The following is a 21,623-nucleotide window of genomic DNA, read 5'->3' as shown; positions in this document are numbered from 1 at the left end:
TCAATCCAGGCTGGGACTGCTCTGTCTCTGTCACAGGCATTCCAGAACAACCCTGCTGCATCTTTAGTCCGACTCAGAACCTGCCATTGGAACATTTCTGAATTTCCTCATTGTGATAGGGGACCCTCTGAAAGTTATATTTGGAAATTAAAGACTATTTCCTAATATTTTCAAGTTACATGGTTTGTATAATTAGACTGCATGCAATTAATGACTGTGAATAAATAAACTTATTTTTAAGAAATTAAAAAGTCTTCGTATAAAGAAGTATTTATGCCATATTTATTGTTGATGATCATTAATGCAGAAACTCAACTTTCTTTACTAATATCCAAATGTAACACTGTTCTCATTTCTTGTGAATGGGCAACCAAAGTAGAGAACGCTTTCTTTAATGATCTGTTCCAAATGCATGCAAATTATTGATTAGTTATATATGTGATGTTTCAACAGTTTATTATTATTTTATTAAGAAACAAAGCACAAGGGTGCCTGGGTGGCTCAGTCAGTTAAGCCTCCGCCTTTGGCTCAGGTCATGATCTCAGGGTCCTGGGATAGAGCCCTGCAATAGCTCCCTGCTCATTGGGGGACCTGCTTCTCCCTCTCCCTCGGCCTGCCACTCCCCCTGCTTGTGCTCTATCAAATGAATAAATAAAACCTAAAAAAAAAAAAAAAAAAAAAAGAAAGCATAATCCACTTGGTTGCACAATAATATATACTATTTGTTATTCAAACCTGATGGAAATGAGCCTAACTGGCACAGTTAGTTGCAATCAAGAGCTCATCATTCATTCAGCAGGTATACCTGGAGTGAAAGCCTAGTGCCTTGGAAGGAGGTATGAGATAGCCCTGTAGCTCATTATACAAGATCCACACCTAAAGACTGAAGAAAAATACACGCAAACAATTTCACCTGCTCTTACTTTCTTCATGTGCCATAATCTTTTCAGATAACTTAATTTTGATGAATTTGGCAGTTTATCATCAAGTTTAGCAATGGTTGATAGCAAGATTTCAGGTAGGAAACATTAGTTGCAAAGCCAAAGGGCATTGTAAACTCAGGTGTGATTCAGTTGAGCACCAGGAGATCAGACCATAGCAGGGAGATGTTCAGAGAGCAGTCCAATTCAGAAAGATGGACATCTTGGGTAGAAAATCTGTCCTGTGTGAAAAGTGTCAGCAAGAGGACTACAGAGCTGCACAGAGGTGGGAGGGAAGAGCTGGTGGGCAAGTTTCCATCCCATATTCATACATTTTAAAGATCAGAACTAAATTTTAATTTTCAACAGCCAAGACTTCAGCTCATAGGCAGAGAATAGACGTCTATACTGTGTTTGGATTTATAAAATGCTATCATTATTTATCATCATCATCCCCAAAGAGACAGCATTGTGACATGCAGGAAAGGCCACTTGAAACAATAAAAATAAAAACTGAATGGGTGAGACCATGAAACTTCTTCTAGTGTGTTAAATGGTAACTAGCCATGGAGTCGAAGATTTTAACCTTGGCTTTATACTGCCTTCTCTTATGTTGAAATTTCCTTATTTTGTCTTGTAAAATAACACAGAAGAATAGTTGGACAGAATTTTTAAAAGAGCAGTAAAAGTTGAGAAAGGATTTATTAGAGGAAAGTGAGAGGAAGAATAAAAAGTAAAAATAATGCCATGAACATTTGAAGAATTAAAAAACATCAGAATTTCAGCTTTGTCAGAAAGATAATTGGATAAAATACAATGGAACTGAAATGCTTAAGAAAATTCCAGGAACAATGATCAATTTGAAAAGGTAAAATGCAGCTACCTGAGTTATTTAAAATTAGGTTGGATAAATCACCAAAACTAATATATAGTCAAGGAAATAAGAAGAACCAAAGCATCTTTTTCATATTTGATCCCTCCAAGAACTTTTATTGTTCTAACTAGAGTTTTACATTGTTTGCAACCAGAGAAGGACTATCTTTCCACTTGTAATAAATAACACACTCATATCGTGCACCACATTTTATGGTACGTAATAATACTAATCAATTTCTTTAAGCCTATCTTCAAGCCTATCTTCTGTGTTTCTACTGAATATCTACAAAACCATTAACCACTATTAGTTCTTCTTTACCACAGATAATTAACCAACCTATAATTAGCTCTTAATACTACCACATGTCAGAATAGAGTGGTAACTTAAAGCTCTGGCTGCTGGTATTCATGTCAGCTACCAAAAAAAAAAAAAAAAGGAGGGGGTTCTTATTTCTTGAAGAGGGCTTTTCTCACCAGATTTTGGAAAAGCATAGCATTTTCTCAACTAACTTTATTTTAAAAATGATGTTTGTAATAACACCCAACTCAGACGTTACCTTTTCAGGAAGCCATGCCTGATTCCTAATGGTCAGATCAAATTGGATCTTCTTTCTTTGTTTCGAGAGAACTTGATTCGTTTTCTAAAGATTTTATCTACTTATTTGACAGAGAGAGATCACAAGTAGGCAGAGAGGCAGGCTGGGGGGCGGGGGGAAGCAGGCTCCCTGCTGAGCAGAGAGCCTGATAGGGGCTCGATCCCAGGACCCTGAGATCATGACCTGAGCTGAAGGCAGAGGCTTAACCCACTGAGCCACCCAGGCACCCCTCTATTCATTTTCTAATTCAAATAATCATTTTGGATAACTGCTATGTCAACATAGGACAAAATTCCAACAGAAGTTGCCACTCAAAGAAATTTCACCCACTTCTTTCCCTCAGCCACCAGCTCTCCTTTCTGGAGGAAAGCAACATCATCAATTCTTGAGTGTCCCTCTGGACTCTGGACATATTCCTTAGTTTGTTTATACTTATATTTATTTATTTATATTCCTCACCAAATTACATACATATAATGTGCACATAAATATAAACACAGATATAAATATATCTCCTTCTCCAAAAAGTAATGGCAGCTTCCTATACATATCTTGCTTTTAAAAATGTTAAATATGCATATGAATACGTGTGATAAAACATATACATATACCTTAAAGAATACTTATGGTGTCTGGTGAATGTCCACATCAGTGTGTGGAGGCAGCCTCACCCCCTGCTGTCATTGCATAGAGCCCACTGTGTGGAAGTCCACAGCTGAACCACTTCTTTGATAATGGCCATTTGTCTCCAAACTTAATACTTACAGGCAATGCTGCAGTGAATAGCACAGAAGCAGAATTTCTAGGTGAAAAGCTGTATGCATTTGTAATTCGGACAGAAGTGTCCAGTTTTCTGTTTCTGTAGGGAATGTGCCCTTTACTCTCTCCTTATTACAAACAATCTGGCGTCTGTGCCTGTACATGTCACATCGCTCAGAAGTTTGCGTTGCTAGAATATGTTTGCTGTACAGAGAGATGGGTGCCAGCTGGAAAACGAGGCCAACCCCAGCTTCCCCCAAGGTATTCCCATCAGGACTCGGGCAGAAAATGAAATTAAGCCATTACACTCTATTAAAACTTTGTGATCTGGCTACAACGGTTGGCCTCTCACGTGCCTGCCCTTCTGCTCCCGTCCTGCACCCTGACAGTCCCACCTAGTATCTGGAGAATCCAGATCCAAGTCTCCTGTTTAAATATGGTTGCGGGGGGCGTCTGGGTGGCTCAGTAGGTTAAAGCCTCTGCCTTTGGCTCAGGTCATGATCCCAGGGTCCCAGGATCGAGCCCCACATTGGGCTCTCTGCTCTGTGGGGAGCCTGCTTCCTCCTCTCTCTCTGCCTGCCTCTCTGCCTACTTGTGATCTCTGTCTGTCAAATTAAAAAAAAAAAAAAATTAAATATGGTTGTGGCCCTCAGGCCTGAGGCTCGGCCTCGCTCCCCGATCCTAGTTTCCGTCTGTTCACCCTGCCTCATATCCCAGCTCTTCCAGCCAATGGCTTGGCTCATCTCTTGGAGGAAGAGGGTGTTTTCAGTTATTATCTTGACTGTGGCCATTGAAAGTACCTAAGTAACATTTCACAAACCACTCGATTGCTTTACAGTTCAACAACTTTAATTAGAAACCTGAAGATTTAAATCAACCTAATATTATTTTAAGGAGCTTAGTTAAAAACAGGTTGACAGAGGGAACATTTTATTCAAAATGTGGTCCCTAAGACATTGGGTGCTTTTCCAAGAAAGCTGTTGATCTTGGCTGCAAGAAATTTCAAGTCCTAAAGGAAAGTCATACTTTTTGACAAAGACTAAGTATATACTCTTGCATAAGGATAATTATATTCTCTTTCAGATCACATTCCTTAAAACGGAAATTGTTCTTGTTTCATAAAAAACCTGGCCTTTCCCACTGAAGAATGAATTTTCCATTAGCACGAGCAACACAGACATAGTCATTTTTATATACTTAACAAAACTGAAGCTCATTTTTTAGTAAGATGGGAAGGGAAGCTGTTTTATGCAATCAAGATAATCCAGTAGTTTTAAAATTTGTTCAGAAGGAGGGACATCAGTTTTCTTTGACAATGGCATGAAATAGAGTTATAATAAAACTCAATACCTAATGATGAATTTGGGGACTTAAAGGGATATTATCATTTAGTGGATTATATTATAAACCAATGGGCACCCAGTTTTTAATAAAAATGTATGGGAAAAACTTAATTGAGAAACTTCTGTCCATTAAAGCATATTTTTTCTTCTGCTGGAACACACAGGTTTCACAATATTGGTATTTCATGAGAGAAGAACTTACAAACCATCAGGATAAGACACTGATTGACAATCAGACTAAGGCAGTAACATCCTTCAGAGGAAAAAACGGAAGCCTATTATTGGCGTTTGCTTTAATGAGCTTTTATGAGAAAGCAGGTTAGCCATTAGTTCTTCAGAGCTGAGAGTATGGCTTTGAACTCAGTGACTCTGCTGTAGCTTCCATTCTGATAAATATTTATGCATATATTTTTATTGTTGGTAACAAAATATCACTTTGATCAACACTTTACTTAAAGGTTTGGAGATAAAACATAGCCTTTTAAAATGTCCCTCAAAATGGGCTTTGTTGGGGTCTCCATTTAGGGTTCATGACCTTCAGGGTATCTTTTCAAATCTTATGGATTTTGGGGTAGACACTTGGCATCTTAAACATTTTGATAGCAAAATCTCAATATCATGAAAAAAGAAACAGAAGAATTGTAGATTTGGAAAATTAATTCCTTCCACCAATACATTAAGAGATAGGTGTGTGAGGTGCCTGGGTGACTCAGTGGGTTAAAGCCTCTGCCTTCAGCACGGGCCCCGGTCTCAGGGTCCTGGGATCGAGCCCCACGTCGGGCTCTCTGCTCAGCAGGGAGCCTGCTTCCCTTCCTCTCCCTCTGCCTGCCTCTCTGCCTACTTGTGATCTCTGTCTGTCAAATAAATAAATAAATCTTAAAAAAAAAAAGAGAGAGAGATGGGTGTGTATGTTTTTAAAAGCCTTCCCAGAGTCTTCCCTCTATTTAGAATTTAGAGTTGCGATCAAAATTAAAACAAAACTAGCAGGATTAATTTATAGATCTATAATATTACTATTTTTCTCTTGTGTGTTAAAAATATTGTGAAATTCTGAATATCTGGGTTGCAGAACTCTCATCTCTGTCCTGGATTATTGCAAGAGCCTCCTGATAGGCTTCCTGCTGCTTCTCTCTTGTGCCCTTTCCTTTTTGGGCTTGCCTAAACACAGCAGCCAGAGGAATCCAGGAAACCCAATTCAGACCAGGTCATTCTTCTCTCAACACTTTTTAATTCTTTCCCATCTCACTTAGAGTGAAAGCCAGAGTCCCAGCAAGGCCCTACAAGACCCTCTCTTATACCTCTCTGTCTCTTCTGTTTCTTTGAAGTTCTTCAAACATGGTAGGCATTCTCCTGCCTCAGGGCCTTTGCACCTGCGTTCTTCCATCCCATCCCAGGATGCTTTCCCAGACATCTTTCAGGCTTACTCCTTTTCTCTTTCAGATCAGTGAGTCCTTCCCATCTAAAGTGATCCCTGCATTATTTTTTTCTTTGCCGTTACCACCTTCCAATGTACTATATATTTTATGTACTCATCTTGTTGTCTCCTTCCCTGCAAAGATTTAAGCCTTGTGAGGGCAGGGGCTTTTGTTTACTTTGTTCACTATTATTTGTTAGTACTTAGGATGGGCCTTGTATACAGAAGGTGCTCAATAAATATTTCCTCAGCACTAAGTACTGCCTTCACACAGTGTCAATGCACCTAAGATCACCAGGAACACATCTCCAGTTAAATGGGCTGGGTTTATTACACATTACAGCAGGGGGAAATGTCCAGCACGAGGAACTGGGACAGTACGATGGTATCAGGGGTATCAGTAAGAGACTGTGATAGAACTTTGGTTTTAGTTGGGTCATCTGACAGAGGACCTAAGAACATGGAAGTTTGCTCCATATTGGATGTTGTCAGAAAGGAGGTGCATATCTATAATTGGATAAAGAATAGCAGTCACCCATTCAGCAAGAGAGAGGGATATTTGGTATTTTACGAGGGGCACACTGACCTTGTTAATATTTGTGTTTGCACAAAATGAAAAAGTGGCCTTGCTTTGTCTCATTTTATCACAGTCTGAGATTAAACTTGGTTGACGTTGGTATTCTGTGAAATTGTTTGTCTAATAGGAGAATAACACGGCCATAACTTTAAGTGCCTCCAGCTTCTGAAATCTGGATGTTGCTTTTTTCCCCCTTAAGTGTATCACAAGCAGCTATAATTTTGTGGGAAAGGAGTGAGAGGAGAAATAGGAGTAAGCAGAAGATAGAGACATTTCTGTTCTCTGCAGACTCTTGTATGTGCATGTGGCAGGCCTGTCTCCCTTCAGGGGACGCCCCCCCCTTCTTCACCATCCTTCATGTCAGGATGGGGTGAGGGCTGAGGCCTGCGGATGTAAGACAGGCCCCAACTTTTTGGGGTTCTTTTGTCACCTTCCCCTCTAGTGGGCTAAGCCAAGTTCCACACTGTGGCTCCTCTTTCTACCAGGGGAAGGGCCTGAGGAGAAAGCTACCTCTCTTGACCTTCAGGTTTTTAGGGAGCTGTGGTTTTGTTGGGAATCATCCATTCAGGGGCCTTCAAAATGCCTTCACAGAAGTTTCCCTGTTGAAGTAAGGGAATTAGTTCCTCACATATGTTCCCAGAACAAATCCTACTCCTACAAAGAAAAAACTGGGGGATAAAATCTAGGGGAGGAGTCCATGTTAAACTCCTCACTTATCCCCACCCCAAATATCTTGCCAACTCTTCCTAAAATCCATCAATTAAAGATTTGCTTAAAGAAGCAAACCTTCCTGGGTAGACTATAAGGGGGGGAAGGAAGAAAGAAAAGGGAGGTGTTTCTCCTGGTGACTTGTGGTTAAGTGTGGGTAACGGCACAGACTGCTATGCTGTAACAACCAGTCAAGAGACGGGGAAAGCTCTAGGCCATAGGGATTTGGGTGGCAGGGGTGGGATGAGCAAAAGGGGTCCAGAAGAGTTCTGAAGCCAAGGGCACGTTTGGAAGGGCAGGTGTGGGGAGGTTCCCTGGTGAGGGAAAGAGGGTGGGAGAAACAGACAGCCAACGACTGCATAGTGCGGGTAGGGGACCAGAAAAGTTTCTAGGACGTGCCAAGAGAAGGAAGGGATCTTCTTTCAGCCAGCCACGTTTAATTAGGTGAGTGACAGAGCTTACATCAGCACCCTGTCCTGCCTGAGTGGGAAGCAGAGAGCTGAGACATCAGCAAACAGAAGAAATAGGCACTGAATTTCCCTTATTTATTTTGCCTGTATTGGTTATATAATCCTCACATTTTATTAGATGTTCTGCCTGCCATCTGCCACGGAATGTGTACCTTCCATTCACCAAAATAAGGGGAATAATAATGTTCCAGGATAAGGAGGAAAGAATCACTTGATAACTTTGTAATGAATGGGTGAGGATTTCTGAAGCAGTAATGTGGGGGCTGACCAAAGGGGAAACAATAATCAGTGGAAAGCAACGTTTTGAATAAAATCCAAAGCAGGAAGGGTTCTGATAGGTTAGATTTTTGTTTTTGTATACATATATAACCTTCTCGAACATGAACTGAATTTTAACTTTAAATAAAAGCTCTTTTCTCCCCTATTATTGAACACATATACAGATAAATCCATTTTTCTTATCCTGAGGCAGAACATAATAAAAAAATCAAAGATAAGGAATATTTTTAAGGGCCATGACTCTTATTGTATTCACAAAATTATATTCCCTTGAAAATACTGTTCTCTTCAAATCTTAATTTATACCTTCAGTATAACATATTTCATGTTACTAAGTGAAGTAATCTTATCCATGTTTGTGTTGCAGAGAAATACATGTATTTATTCAATTCATGGATGAAGAAAATATCTACCTCCATAGTTCTTAAAAACTGATATTATATATGTGTGTGTGTGTGTGTGGTATGTGTGTCTATATGTCTATATACATGTCTATATGTATATATATATATATATATATATATATATATATATCCATTTACTTAGTACTTCTTAAATGTCTTTGAATAAAGTTTTACACATTATTTTGATAGTTCATCTGTTCAGATTTTCTGTTTTTCATAAATTATTTTATTTATTTTTTCCATAAAGTATTTTAAATTTTGATTTACATAGTGTCCAATGCCTATCAAAAGTTATATGGTATAGCTGGTGACATCTAGTGGTTAAAATGATAATTATATACTACATGATGTGCTCAGCTTTGCTGATTATTCACAAGCCTCAGATTCCATGGAAGAAACCAGTGTCAGTTGGAGTTCCTGTTTGTAACTAACCAAAACGAAACCACTGACTTGAGCAGAAAAGTGCTGTCCCATGACGATGCTGCCACTTAACACCAAGACCATGGCTATCTGGTTCTGGATACCTCTACAGGCACTGCCACTCCTGGATATGGGAACTTCAGGCACCACCACCATTTAGGCTCTTTGATTCCTAAAATCTCAATTCAAAGTCTGGAGTAGGAAAAAAGACACACACACACACACACACACACACACACACACACACACTCACACAACATCTAGAGCAGGATGGATCCTGGCCACAAACACATATCAGTACCCTAGCTGCAAGAGAGCCTGGGAAAGCATCCGGACATCTGGGCTTACTTAAAAGTTATTGTAAGATTAAATGAGATGAATATTTTATTTTATTTTATTTTATTTTATTTTATTTTTGAGATGAATATTTTATAAAGTACTTAAGCATGGTGCCCAGGATTTGATGAGTTTTCCAAAATGAGAGTTGATATAATTTTACATTTTTTTTTATTCAATCATGAGCTTTTTTTTGAGGGCAAGGACCACATCTTGTTCATTTTGTATTCTGGACATAAGGCCTGAAGTTCCGTGAATGTTTACCGAATTGCACTGCTTGCCTCTGAAGAGAAGCTCCATCACTATCCTTGCTTCTATATCTCAATTTATTTATATCCAAAACTTTAAATAAAAAGCACTTTAAAATATAAATATGGAACAACAATAATATCATCTAGTATTTGAGTCTTTTTCCTCCAAATATCACTAATAGAAAAATACATCTCCCTACAGGTCTTCCACTGTATATTAAAGCAGAAGATAAGGTTTTATCTTATCATGAAAGTATTATCTGAAGGACAATTAAGGTTTTGTGCTGTTCAACCAATACATCTCACATCATGGCTGCTCATACTCTTCATTTTGAAGTCTATCTCTTCTCTGAAACCTGCCCGACTTCCAATTTATCAAAGGAAACCTTTTATAGCTGCTTGGAATGCTCCAACGGATCAGTGTTTGGTAAAATACAATATAGGACTAAATTTGAAAATGTTTCAGGTGATTGGAAGCCCACTGGCCAAGGCCAGGGGGCAAAATGTCACCATATTTTATGTCAACAGACTGGGATACTATCCATGGTATACATCCCAGGGGGTTCCCATTAATGGGGGTCTCCCCCAGAACATAAGCTTGCAAGTGCATCTAGAAAAAGCTGACCAGGATATTAATTATTACATCCCTGCTGAAGATTTCAGTGGCCTTGCTGTTATAGACTGGGAATACTGGCGACCCCAGTGGGCCCGTAACTGGAACACAAAAGATGTTTACAGACAGAAGTCAAGAAAGCTTATTTCTGATATGCAAGAGAACGTATCAGCTACTGATATTGAATACTTAGCCAAAGCAACATTTGAAGAAAGTGCAAAAGCTTTCATGAAGGAAACCATCGAACTGGGAATGAGGAGTAGACCCAAGGGCCTCTGGGGTTATTATTTATATCCGGATTGCCACAATTATGATGTTTATGCCCCGAATTATACTGGGTCATGCCCAGAAGAGGAAGTTTTGAGAAACAATGAGCTCTCTTGGCTCTGGAATAGCAGTGCTGCTTTATATCCTTCTATTGGTGTCAGAAAATCTCTTGGCGACAACGAAAACATTTTGCTCTTCTCACAATTTCGAGTGCATGAATCCATGAGGATCTCCACTATGACATCCCATGATTATGCTCTGCCTGTATTCGTCTACACAAGGTTAGGCTACAGAAATGAACCTTTATTTTTTCTTTCTAAGGTAAGATATCCCTTGCCAAAGATGGGGGAGGGGTTTCCTCCCTGTCTTTAAAAGAGACTTTTTTTTAAAATTTCATCTATTTATTTGAGAGTGAGAGCACGAGCAGGCGGAGGAGCAAAGGAAGAGGGAAAAGCAGACTCCTCACTGAGCAGGGAGCCTGCCAGGAAGATCCCAGGACCCTCAGGCCATGACCTTAGCCAGAGGCAGATGCTTAACAGACTGAGCCACCCAGGGTGCCCCTCAAAGAGACATTTCTTTGTTAATTGTGTTCTTTGAGGAATTCCCAATTAGTGGTCTCTTAGAAAGCAGGGTAATTGTTCCTTCGTTTTTTTGTTTTGTTTTGTTTTGTTTTAAGATTTTATTTATTTATTTGACAGAGATCACAAGTAGGCAGAGAGGCAGGCAGAGAGAGGAGGAAGCAGGCTCCCAGCTGAGCAGAGAGCCGGATGTGGGGCTCGATCCCAGGACCCTGAGATCATGACCTGACCTGAAGGCAGAGGCTTAATCCACTGAGCCACCGAGTCGCCCCCATAATTGTTCCTTTGATTAGCTATCCTCTTAGACTCTTCATTTATGCCAACTGAATTTTAATTATTTATTATTCTTTTAAGCAACATGTTATGGAGGGAAGGTTAAAAGGCAATAAGAGCAACTCCTCCCTCCTTCCTCCCCAGCTTTGATGGTGCTCCCTCATGACTGGCCTTTATTGAAGCAGTTGGTGGTGGACAGGCTGGAAAATCAGAGAGGATATTTTAAAATGGAGTAGTTTGCCCTCACATTTGGAAGAGTTATCGGAAGCATTCTTGCTTCTGGCCTTACTATCTAATGTCAAGAAAAAAAAATGTTTTCTTTTTAATGCATAATACCAGTTTTGATAAAAGGTATAAGGGAGGCACAGTAATGTGAATATATGTAGCCCTACTGAACTTAGAAATGGTGAAGGGAGTAAATTTTATGTGTCTTCTTATCACAATTAAAAAGTTTTTAAAAATAATAAAAAAAAATTCAGTCATAAATTCATCACTAGCAGATGGTTTTGCAACCCTAGGGTAAAACTTACAAATACAAGTTTTATTGTTTATTTTACTATTGTAGCCAAAGGCCTCCCACAAACCATAAGGGTAACTTTTAAAATAGATGAACTTTCAGCTCAGTTTTCTCTCCCTTCTTCTCCCTTTGCTACTCTGGTAACTCAAATGGAACCTTCTTGAGATAAACACTTAAAAGTAGATGCTGCTCTAACGGCTGGACTTCAATAAGTATGTGTAAACTTTCTTTTTAATTTCTTTTTTAAGATTTACTTATTATTTGACAGAGAGAGAGAACAAGTAGGCAGAGCAGCAGGCAGAGAGGGGGAAGCAGGCTCCTGACTGAGCAGAGAGCCCGATGCGGGGCTCAGTCCCAGGACCCTGGGATCATGACCTGAGCTGAAGGCAGAGGCTTAACCCACTGAGCCACCTAGGTGCCCCTCTGTGAACTTGTTCAGGCCTTCACATGGGTGGTGCAGTGGTATTTTTAGATATTACTGGATACCATCGGTTTATCACATTTCCTCCTTCTCCACCACTGCAAGTTTCAAATCACCAGAGTATATTTTAATACACTTATGCTTAGAGATGTTCTGACTATGAAGCCTCCAAAGAGGCTCAGGAAACCCAGATGAGGGCTTTGGCATGACTAGAAGGTATCTACAGAGCATATAGAGAATATGCCTAATCCTCAGAAGAAGAAAAGGCACAGATGTATCAGGATTTGGTAAATGCTATTCCTTGGACATCATTAATGAGATGAGTAAGAAGAGAAAAGTCTCCATTGTGTGGACTGATATTTGTACTTCCCAGAAAAGTCATCAACAAATGATTAAGAATGATAGGAATTAGTACCACCTGGGAGGCTTAAAAAGTCCTCTAGATCTTCTTGACCCTGGAACTGAAAGTTAAATATTACTTTCTTCTGTGAAACTTATTCCTTTTAATATTTCACTTAAACAAGTTTCTACCTTTGATGATAATAAATTTACTTTTAGAAGAAACAATAAACTTTAAGGGATAAAGTGTTCATTTTGAAAGATTAGCTTACACTACTGGTACATTCTGCACATTTGATAAACCTAGATAAGATTCCTTGAGTAGCTATAGCCTCAGAAATATTTGTTTTAAGAAAAGAAGGAACAACAGTTAGGGTCTCATCAAGAAACAGTTTTCTTTGGCAGTCCCAAGAATCATTCAGTATCATTCTGAAAATTTCCGAATCGTAAAGTACTTCCAAATGTTTTATACCATCAGTTTACCCACCATTTTATTCTATCCTCCATAAAACTCTGCCCACAAATTTTAAAAACCTGACATTCATTTGTACCAAATCATTAATGACTAATAATGGTTTGTGTCCATTTCTAATCTTTTGAAAGATAGCTGCAATTTATTTTTTTTTTAAGATTTTTAATTTTTTGGGACATCTGGGTGGCTCAGTTGGTTAAGCGGCTGCCTTCAGCTCAGGTCATGATCCTGGGGTCCTGGGATCGAGTCCTACATCGGGCTCCTTGCTCATCAGGGAGCCTGCTTCTCTCTCTGCCACTGCCTGCCACTCTGCTTACTTCTGCTTGCTCTCTGACAAAAAAATAAATAAAATCTTTAAAAAAAGATTTTTTAAAAAATTTTAAAAAAGATTTATTTATTTGACAGAGAGAGACACAGCGAGAGAGGGAACACAAGCAGGGGGAGTGGGAGAGGGAGAAACAGACTTCCCACCGAGCAGGGAGCCCTATGCGGGGCTCGATCCCAGGACCCTGGGATCATGACCTGAGCTGAAGGCAGACGCTCAACAATTGAGCCATCCCAGATGCCCCAACTTTTTATTTTTAAGTAATCTCTACACCCAATGTGAGGCTCAAACTTACAACCCTGAGACCAAGAGTCACATGATCCACTGTCTGAGCCAGCCAGTGCCACGATATCTGCAGTTTAGAGTGTGTTTTTGTATGTGCATGTTTGTGCATGTGTACACATACATATATAGTTAGGATTAGAGTAACGATTTACCAATAAGTAGCAGATTTCCTCACCTGTCCAACCTCGGTGCCTCATTATCTTAATAAATAAAATGAGACAGTATTACCTGCCCTATCTACCTAGCAGAAGTATTATGAAAATCAAATGAGAAAATACATATGAAAATTTGAGACACTTAAAAATATATGTGGTGCAGCTGTCACTTTTTACCAGGTACCAAAGCCTTAAACTTGGAAAGGAATATCTAAGAACGGAATCATAATCAGCATTCGCAGTGGGACGATATAGGGGCAGTAACACCTCATTTCACACGAAAGATTGCCTATACCACTTACATATACACAACCTAAATAAAACTTGATGTTATGTTTTTAAAAATAATGAAGGGAGTTTTCTTGACTGTAGATTTAAAAATGTCTTTCCCTCTAATTAATTAGTATTTCCTCTGGTAACACGCAAGGAGCTCATTGGTGATGCTCCAGCTCCCCACAGTGGGCACCTTACTTACATGCACTGTGGAGAGCATGAGGGAGAGGTGGAGAAAATGCTAGGACTTGGAATATTTGTTGCTGTTACAGCATGCGCCGTTCCTTATTTCTTCTTTCATGTGACATCACTCACGTAGCTCACACTCTCATGTGGTCCTTATCTATTCCCAGAGGCATCTTACCTGTCACTTCCCTCACTGAATAGAGCCTTGCTCTTTTGGTCCCCAAAACATAGCTGCTCTGTGATTCATTCAGCACCCTGCTCTCAGCTAGGTGACAGTGAGCTAATCTGGTAGAGAAATTTGCATTAATATCTGCTATTGACTCCTTACCTATAGTCAACATGTGCATGAAGACTCGCCGTGTTGAATCAGTTCCAATAAACTCTAAAGGACACATTGGGAAGAAACTTAACATTCCATTTTTTTTTAAAGATTTTATTTATTTATTTATTTGAGAGAGAGAGAGAGAGATTGAGGGAGAGACAGCTTAAGCACACGTGCAGGGGGAGAGGCAGAGGGAGAGAGAAAGGCAGAAGACTCCCCATTGAGCAAGGAGCCTAATGTGGGACTCAATCACAGACCTCAACTGAAGGCAGATGCTTAACCGACTGAGCCAATCAGATGCCCCCAGCATTCCTTTCTGATAATTAGCTTCAGAAGGTGTGGGTTTCACGGCAAACATCTATAGCTTCCTTACTTATAACCTGTAAATGTGTTTCCCACTTCCTTTGATGACACTGCTTTCGCCCAAAGGAATTCATGGGAGATTTGGGGTTTCCAGTTCAGCATGGTAAGAAGCTTGGAAGTTGCCACACCATCCTAATAAGTAAAAAGCTAAACAGACTGAAAAATAAAGTCTTCTTTAAAAAAAAAAAAGAAGAAGAAGAAGAAAGAAAGAAGGAAAGAAAGAAAGATGAACTCTTCTTAGATTCATGAGAAGGGAAGACATGGGGCAAACTGCTGCCCTAAAAATTCAAGAGGAAAACAGGTGAATATAGAGAATCACAACTTACCAGAACACAAACCTCTTTGGGAACCACAGCCAGAGTAGGGTAACTTGAATTATAACTGACAAATTGCTGGAGACTCAGCGAGGACCAATCTGAGAGATAAAAACTCCAGGGGACTCAGTCATGGGTAGGGATATAATTTTGTGAGTTTTCTCTCCAAAAGCTTATCGGATACTCACAGTGAATATCAGAGAAAAATCTTCTAATGCATCTGGCAGGGGGCAGGAGAAAAAGAACTGTTTTGAATACTCAAGAACATTCTGTTCTTCTTAACAAGGTCTGCCCTCAGGAGAAACTAACCAGTACCAAACCTACTGGGGACTTATCAGAGCCTAGGTGAACTGGGAGAAGGGAAATACCCAACTCCAGCTGGCTCTAGTCTTCCACTTGCAAGAAGGGAAATGCCCGGCTCTAACCCCATCTAGCCCGACTATCCCACCTAAGAAGTGGGAAACACAACTGATCAACCTGTGAATTTCACAGTCCAGAGGCAAAGGCTCACTAAAAGACTGAGAACTAATCATAGGAACACAGAACACTTCCATTTCCTCTACATCTTAACTAGCACATTACTGAGTGCCTATCTATAGCAGTTCCTTTTACCTAGTATGAGCTATTTGCCCATCAAGAAAAAATTAAATCATGTCTATTAAGATTAAACTATTAAGCTATTAAGCTATTAAACTACTAAGCTATTAAGAAAAAAACTACAAGACATACTAACAGGCAAAAACAGAATTTGAAGATATAGAGCAAGCATCAGAAGCAGACTCAGATATGGCAGGGATGTTGGAATTACCAGACTGGAAATTTAAAACAACTCTAATGAATATGCAAAGGGCTCTAATAGATAAAGTAGACAGGCATGCAAAACAGATGGGCAATGTAAGCACAAAGCTGGAAATGCTACAAAATAATCGAAAAGGAATGTTAGAGATCAAAAACATTATAGCAGAAATAAAGAATGTCTTTGATGGGCTTTGGACTGCACAGGGCTGGGGAAAGATTTCTAGAGCCTCAGGATGTCTCAACAGAAACCGCTGAAACTGAAAAGCAAAGAGAACAAAGGCTGGGAAAACAAAACAAAACAAACCCCAGAACAGAATATTCAAGAACTATGGGGCAGCTGAAAAAGGTGTAACATACATGTAATAGTAATTCATGGAAGGCCACTGGGGGATTTGGCCCCTCTGCTCACATGATGTGATTACGGCTTCACTAACTTCAAAGTGAGTGGAGGGAGGTTCCCTGCTCCTCGTATCTTTGCCAAAAGAGGCAATGGGTGTAGATCCAGCAGAGTCCTCATTCTGGGCATTACATGGCTGGCACCTCCCATATTCACCATATCACAGATAATTTTCAAAAACATTTCACTTCCCCTATCTCACTAGAGCCTCATGAAAACTTCCTTTCTTGTTATGTGAGCTCTGACCTATTCAGCAGACTCCGTGGCCACAGAAATGTAAATGGATCTGAACCCGAAAGGGAAAGTCATTTAAACCAAAATCTCCACCCTTTTGGAAAATATCCAGAAGAATAAAACTTAAGACACTGAGATCATAAAGCCTTTGAGTGGACCATAAAAGTGAACAGATAAGATGTATCTCTCAACTGTTGATTTTAATAGAAAAGTTCCCAGGCAAAATACAATTATAAAGTTCTGCTTTTATTTCCCAGCAAATCACCCAGTTACATTTTCCAGCATGTAACTGATGGAAATTCATCCTTGCAGTAAAAGGTGAATGCTTAGGATCCTAAACCGTCAGAGAATATACTATAATTTAATAAACTTATCTAGGAAACCTACCACAGGACCTTAAATTAGGAAACCAACTGCATACCTTCAACTCCTAATTTCCTTCTGAAATGGCCTCAATCCATGTTAATCCTTAAACACTTAAATCCTTTAGGATGACAAAACCAAAAATCCCCTACTGAAGTTTTGTTTTCATTTACTTAACATACAGAGAAAAAGTCGGGCAGCTCTATCATGACTGGCTGAGTCATAAATAAAGCCCATTAAGTCAGGTACATTGAAATCAGACACAAATAGCTTCAGAGACCAAACCTAAGGGTGGACCAAATCAGAGCCTGTAGGTCCTTAACACTGAGTCGCTTTGCCTGGCCTTGGGATCCAAATGACACAAAACCCCCCTGGGTCCCTGCAGAGGCGAAGTCCTCCCAGGAGTGTTGCAAATTGGGAAGAGAATTTAGCTAAGAGGAATGTGAGGTATTCTCCACATTTGAAGAAAAACTTTCAGATTCTGTTTCTGGGTCACGTACATATGGCTGGTTTGTGTGTATTAGCCCCAGTTGACTTTTGATTAGACAGCTTCTGGTGGCTATTTCTAGGCTGTCATCAAAATGATATCCTGTTTGGCAAAATGCAAGTTTTTCTTTAAAAATATTTAGTATGTTTTTCCATATGATTATGGAGCGTGATTTTTGAGCCTTGGTTTATTCAACATTTGCGTTACTCTAAGAAGGTGGAGAATCCTCCTATTATATTATATTGCACTCAGCCTCTAATCCTAATCCCTGGAGTACTGTTTTATATCATGAATAATGAACTCTAATCTCTTCAATCTAGCAAGATCTAATCAGTACCATTGGAGAAAGTGCTGCCTTGGGAGCAGCAGGCATTGTCATCTGGGGAGACATGAATTTAACTTCATCTGAGGTAAGGCGGAACCTTAAAGGTATAGTTAATATTATTTCAAGTATTTGCTCTTTCCTTGGATAGTTAACTCCAGTCGGAGCTCTCATGGCTCCCACAATAAACTAGCTTTAGAATTAAAGTCTAAATCAATGCCTAATAATTGAAGGAGCTCAATAGTATTATTAACTTTTGTTAAGACAGTAATCATAATACTGACATTCCTTGGCTACTTATTAGGTGCTCAGATTGTGCTAAATGCTTTTTGTTTTGGATTTGCTCACTTACTGACCATAATAACCCTTATGGGGTAGGGACTACCATCCTCATTTATTGATGAAGAAACAAGAGAGGAAATCCAACTAGGGTAACAGCTAGTTAGGCTACTTACTGGTGAAGCTGGCATTAACCACAGTTTGACTCTGGAGCACGTGCATTTAACTACTACATTAAATGTGTTATATCCTATTTTGAGAAGAAGAAACAGATGGTAAGTTTTTAATCTCTGCATTGAATCTATTTTTCCTCTGTGGGGAAATTAGCTGAAAACTAATAGCATTTAAAGTGAGATGTATAGCTCTCTTCAAATTTCTCCCAGCTCAGATAGTATTTACTCTAATAAGTCTTTCTAGTTTTTCCCAATCCATATTAGTCACAATCTCTTCTGTATTTCCAGATGCTGTTTGTTTATATCTCTACAGTATGATACATTTGCCTGGAATTGTAGTACTTGTATCCTCAACACTTTTTGTTAAATTGAATTCTTTGCAAGTTCATGATGACCTGATATTACTCGGAGAAGTGCACAGGTTCAATTTGTTGCTGTCAAGATCTCTTTCATGAAACCGTTTGTTTTAACCTGACTTTTAAGCTGACAATATCAGCTTAAAAGTCTCCCCTGTCTAATATAAGAATTAGGTAGAAGTGGGAAGAATCAATTCTGGACTCTCTAGGTGTTCGTATTTCCTCTCCAGCCTGTGCGGCTGCTGAGAGGAAGCAGAGGGCACAAACCAGGTGGGCTCTGTTTAGAACACACGATAGGAACCATAAAAAAAAAAAAAATGACCTATTCAGGCTTTCCCGTGTTTGAATTGTATACAGAAGTCCAGAACCCAGGGCAGTTGATATTCGAGTGTAATTGACAGGAAAATCCAGGAACCTACCGGTCGACTGTTAACAATAAATCAGTAGACTATGAGGATTCAGGTTCCTACACAAGTATGAAAGGTACAGAACACCCCAAAAAGCAGCCAGAGGAAAGCAGCTCTGGCATGATTTCTAATTTGGGTTTGTTCTTTTTTTTCACACTCATTAAGTTGGGGGCTAGAAGGAGAAAAAAAGGAGGTAAATTGGAAGAAGGCGGGTCCTTACACGATGACTCTGGGACCCATTTGCAAGTTCAGTGGCTTAGCTCCCTTGTACCCTATTCTCCATCTCCCGCCCCTTGGACCTTTCATCCTTTCTGATCAGCTCCCCTGTGTTTTAGCACCTGAGCCTCAGAGATCAACCTGGAGCCAAGATGTTAGGTTTCACTCAACGCCAAAGAACTGCCTTGGGGGCCTAGATGCTCAAACCCTATCAGTGCCCAAATCCACTAAAGCCCATTTGTTTCCACATTTCTAGGGCAACTGTACAAAGGTGAAGCAGTACGTGAGTTCTGATTTAGGGAGCTACATAGTCAACGTGACGCGAGCAGCTGAGGTGTGCAGCCTTCACCTCTGCAGGGGGAACGGGAGATGCAGAAGGAGAGCATGGAAAGCCCCGGATTACCTTCACCTGAACCCTGAAAGTTACCACATAGAGGCCTCCGAGGATGGAGAATTTATTGTGAAAGGAAAAGCATCGGATACAGACCTGGAAGCAATGGAGAAGAAATTTTCCTGTCATTGTTATCGGGGGTACGAAGGAGCCGACTGCAGAGGGACCAAGATGGCTGATGGGGGCTCCGGGGTTTTCTCTTTTTCTGGCTCACTGATAACACTGTGCCTGCTGGTTTTAGCAGGTTCTCAGAGAGCTTGGTTGTGAGACAGTTGAATTTAAAGGGAGATTTACGGCCTATAGCGTAGTCACCTAGAGAAGAGATGAAACTTAGGATGGGTTTTTTTCCTTCTGAAAGCCACTGAGAGGTATCCTAAGTAGACATTATGTATGTCACGTAACATAAACATGAACATATTGCTTTATTTGGCTCTGATCTGGCTAAGAAACCAGATCCAGGAATAAAATCAGTACAGTCTTCATTACTCTGGAATGTTAAGTTGTATTTAAACCAGACCTAGTTTATTTTTGTCTTTATATGAATGACAAATGTGTGTGTACATATTAATTGTGTGTGTACATCTTAAATTATTGATTTCAAAGTCTGGTTTTTCTGGTCAGCAATGTATTACGAACAGATGACTAAGTAATCATCTGATTCCATAGAAGAGGTCACCTCAGGGTAAGAGCTGGTCACTCGATCTACTGTAAGGAACTAAAGGCAACGTTCCTTGTTCCAGCCTTAGGTTCACTCTGGGTTTCTGTTCCTCACCTGAGAACACTGACTGCAGAACCACGTCCTGATGTGGCTTCTCATGGAGGTGCAGAGACTGAGGCAAGGGGAACTGTTCCCAACTCATTGCAAAGCCATCTATTCCAATATGGCGCTTCTCTCACCCACTACCGAGTCCTTCTCTCACAGACCCTGGCAATTTAAACACTATGAGCTGCAGGATAGTATTCACGCTTGCCCATGCTGACATTGCTCTAGATCCAGAAACTGATGTCATGCTAATAAAAAGGTGGTTGGTGTCTTTTGCAAACAAAATCATCACTAAAAAATATTTAATAAACATTTAAGGGACCCAGAAGTGCTACTGGGAAGGGGTTCTACCAAGAAATATTTGATATTTTGGTCCCCATATGTAAGCTTTTAAGCAATGGTTTTCGAGTCAGTTTACATCTAATTTGAATCACGGTTTCGTTGCTCATCTGGATGTGGGACTCCAGGTATTTATATTTCCCATTTTCTCATCCAAAATTTGGTAATACAGTTCTCTCCTCTGTGAATTATTCTAAAGAGTAAATAGAATAGCATATCCCATGCGTACTTTGGCTTTTTTTTTTTTAAGATTTTATTTATTTATTTGACAGAGAGAGAGATCAAAAGTAGGCAGAGAGGCAGGCATCGAGATGGGGGGAAGCAGGCTCCCCACTGAGCAGAGAGCCCAATGCGGGGCTTGATCCCAGGACCCTGGGATCATGACCTGAGCCGAAGGCAGAGGTTTTAACCCACTGAGCTACCCAGGCGCCCCCATGCCTTGGCTCTTAATACATGTTGCTAATCTTCAGCTATCCTCCTTTGATGACCAAAGTAACGGACACACTTAGGATAAAACAGGGTCTTGGGCAATTTCCTCTTTCTGATGTTATGTTCTATTTATAAATCACTTGGGCATTCTGTTTTATTGAGAGGGATGTTCAGTTGATAGGATTTCCTACCCCTGGAGAAAATCTACTTGGAAAGTAAACTCCATATAGGTATGATGCTATAACAGAAGGCATGAGAATTGACTCAACCTCATCTGCAGCCTCTTTTCTCTCTTTAGGAAACATTTGCAATCCAGGTGTGCTGTTTTCAACTCTGGGTTCAGCTTGTCCAAATTAAGGAAATGGTTAAGGTCTAATTTCTAAATGTGAAATACAAACGAAACAATAAACTTTTATAATGCTATGAATGAGAGGTATCATTACATAGACTAACTTTTTAAAAATTAAATTTATTTTCATATCAAAGATGATATAATCACATTATAGAAAATTTGGAAAATAAAAAAAAATAAGGGAAGTCACCAATAATCACTATTAACATATACTGGTAACTTTTGATGTATTTCTTCTTAGCCTTTCTTCTAATGACTTTT

At 39.7% G+C, this 21,623-nt stretch overlaps 1 protein-coding gene across 1 annotated transcript; it reads left to right on the top strand.

Moving 5' to 3' along the window:
• Window positions 1-9,582: 9,582 nt before the first annotated feature.
• Window positions 9,583-19,746, top strand: LOC111151911 (hyaluronidase-4). Its single transcript, XM_022510121.1, has 3 exons — window positions 9,583-10,554; window positions 17,656-17,745; window positions 19,345-19,746. The coding sequence occupies exons 1-3, from the start codon at window positions 9,601-9,603 to the stop codon at window positions 19,744-19,746; spliced, it is 1,446 nt and encodes a 481-aa protein (XP_022365829.1). The 5' UTR covers window positions 9,583-9,600.
• The last annotated feature ends 1,877 nt before the right edge of the window (window positions 19,747-21,623 follow it).

Source organism: Enhydra lutris, unplaced genomic scaffold, assembly GCF_002288905.1.
Source record: "Enhydra lutris kenyoni isolate GAN:26980312 unplaced genomic scaffold, ASM228890v2 scaffoldscaffold27, whole genome shotgun sequence".
NCBI classification, from domain to species: Eukaryota; Metazoa; Chordata; class Mammalia; order Carnivora; family Mustelidae; genus Enhydra; species Enhydra lutris.
Note: the sequence above shows the minus strand (reverse complement) of the source record. Positions and strands in the feature narration are given on the sequence as shown.

Coding starts and splice junctions, on each gene's coding strand:
- LOC111151911 (XM_022510121.1), top strand. CDS start 9,601: ATGAAAGTATTATCTGAAGGACAATTAAGGTTTTGTGCTGTTCAACCA. Junction 10,555..17,655: donor CTTTATTTTTTCTTTCTAAG/GTAAGATATCCC, acceptor TCTTCAATCTAG/CAAGATCTAATCAGTACCAT. Junction 17,746..19,344: donor TGAATTTAACTTCATCTGAG/GTAAGGCGGAAC, acceptor CCACATTTCTAG/GGCAACTGTACAAAGGTGAA.